Genomic DNA, 1,606 nt, shown 5'->3' on the forward strand with positions numbered 1-1,606 from the left:
TTTGAATATTATTAGTGCGATTAGTTGTGTCAGTATACGGTAGCCAATTCCTAAAATATACTCTCTGTATTGAGCGCACGATATTTTCAGGATTTTTAAAATCTATAGTGGTAATATAATGATTGTTGTTATTTTAAATTTAGTCATTAAAGAATAAGTTTTAAAGTATTTATTTCATGTTTTGATGTATTTACGAAAGTTTTCGTTTTTGAAGGATTTTTATAAATCCAGCAATCTGTATCTGTAGATTCTGTAGATTGCCTCACTCATAAGGCACATTTTAAAATATTAAGCATTTTGTGTTGCCTGATAAAATGAAAGAAATCAATACTCATTCTATCTATTGAGTTAAATTTAATTTCTTTTTAGATAATGTTCAGGGAAACGTATTTAACAATCCTTTTCTGCGCAACATGCTTGGCTCTGCCGATGTTCAATTCACATTTAACGAAAGATAATGACGAAATGGAAAAGTATGCCTTTTTCCCAATTCTTCATCCCTTACTGCTGTTCATTTTTAATTTCTTTTTCAGTTTTGAATTCAAACCTTTTTACATTTCGGCAGCTCAATTTATTTGCAAATCTTGCCAAATTTTCAGCATTCGAGTAAAACGTTATGGTTTTCTTGGTGGCTACAATCCGTATCTAAATAATTCGCCCTACACATACAAATTCAAAACTCCGCTTTTCAAGGTGAAAATTAAAAGTGGAGGCTATCAAAATGATTTCTCCGGTCATCAGCCATACGGGTTTGGGGGTACTGGTTTTTATCCATCATATGGTGGCAGTGCTTTCCATCCGCCACTTAACTTACCTTATGGCTATCATTACAATCCTCATGGATATGGATGGTACGGATAGATGATTTCGCTATTTTTTTCAAAACGATATCTGTATATGATAAGCTGTTCTGCATTGTTTAACTGTTGACTAATACCCAATATTTTTTCAATTATATCGTAATTACACACGTGAGAAATATTTTAAAATGTGATGAAAGAAGAATTAATGTTTGTAAACAAGATGGTCATTAGAGGATTGACAAAGAAAGGAAGAAATCTAGATAAGAACGTGACTCAGTGACGAAAAACTTGAGTTTGATCATTGACAACAAACAATCGAAGAAAGGATTTAGGGCTTGAACAACATTTCTGGAAAGAGTTATTAAACAAGGAACTGAAAAGTTTGCAGCAGTGGCCGGATGGAAGAAATTGGGGATGTTTCACATAGTTAGAGTAAAAAAAAGAGATATGAAAAAGTCAATAAACAATTGAACTTTGAATGCAGAGACTGAAAAGCTGAAATCAAACTAATCTATGAAATAACCACAATATCGTGAAGATATCCAATCACCAAAGTATCAGGTGATGTCGTGGATAAGTTCAGAGTAAAATTCAAATATTTCCAATCAATGTAAACATATATACAAAAGTACAGCAAATCAAATTCAACTAAACTGTCATACTTCTGGAGCATTTCTGAAAAACTCTGCAATAGTGAAACTGACAGATCACTGAATTCGAACTGAATCGATTGAGTATGGAGTTAGCTTGATACCATAATCAGTATGGCCATTTTGACATTCTTTTTTTACCCTTTCGTACAC

The 1,606-nt window shown here is 32.5% G+C and overlaps 1 protein-coding gene across 1 annotated transcript; it reads left to right on the forward strand.

Moving 5' to 3' along the window:
• Nucleotides 1-363: 363 nt before the first annotated feature.
• On the forward strand, nt 364-1,003 carry LOAG_11918 (prismalin-14). The gene is made up of 2 exons (XM_003147434.2): nt 364-473; nt 600-1,003. Exons 1-2 carry the CDS (start codon nt 373-375, stop codon nt 859-861), a joined length of 363 nt encoding a protein of 120 aa, XP_003147482.1. The 5' UTR covers nt 364-372; the 3' UTR covers nt 862-1,003.
• The last annotated feature ends 603 nt before the right edge of the window (nt 1,004-1,606 follow it).

The sequence above is a fragment of the Loa loa genome (genome assembly GCF_000183805.2).
Source record: "Loa loa unplaced genomic scaffold supercont3.220, whole genome shotgun sequence".
Classification (NCBI taxonomy): domain Eukaryota; kingdom Metazoa; phylum Nematoda; class Chromadorea; order Rhabditida; family Onchocercidae; genus Loa; species Loa loa.

Excerpts from the sequence above, each read along its gene's own strand:
- LOAG_11918 (XM_003147434.2), top strand. The coding sequence starts at position 373 with ATGTTCAGGGAAACGTATTTAACAATCCTTTTCTGCGCAACATGCTTG. Across the intron at positions 474-599 it reads GATAATGACGAAATGGAAAA|CATTCGAGTAAAACGTTATG; the intron begins GTATGCCTTTTT and ends CCAAATTTTCAG.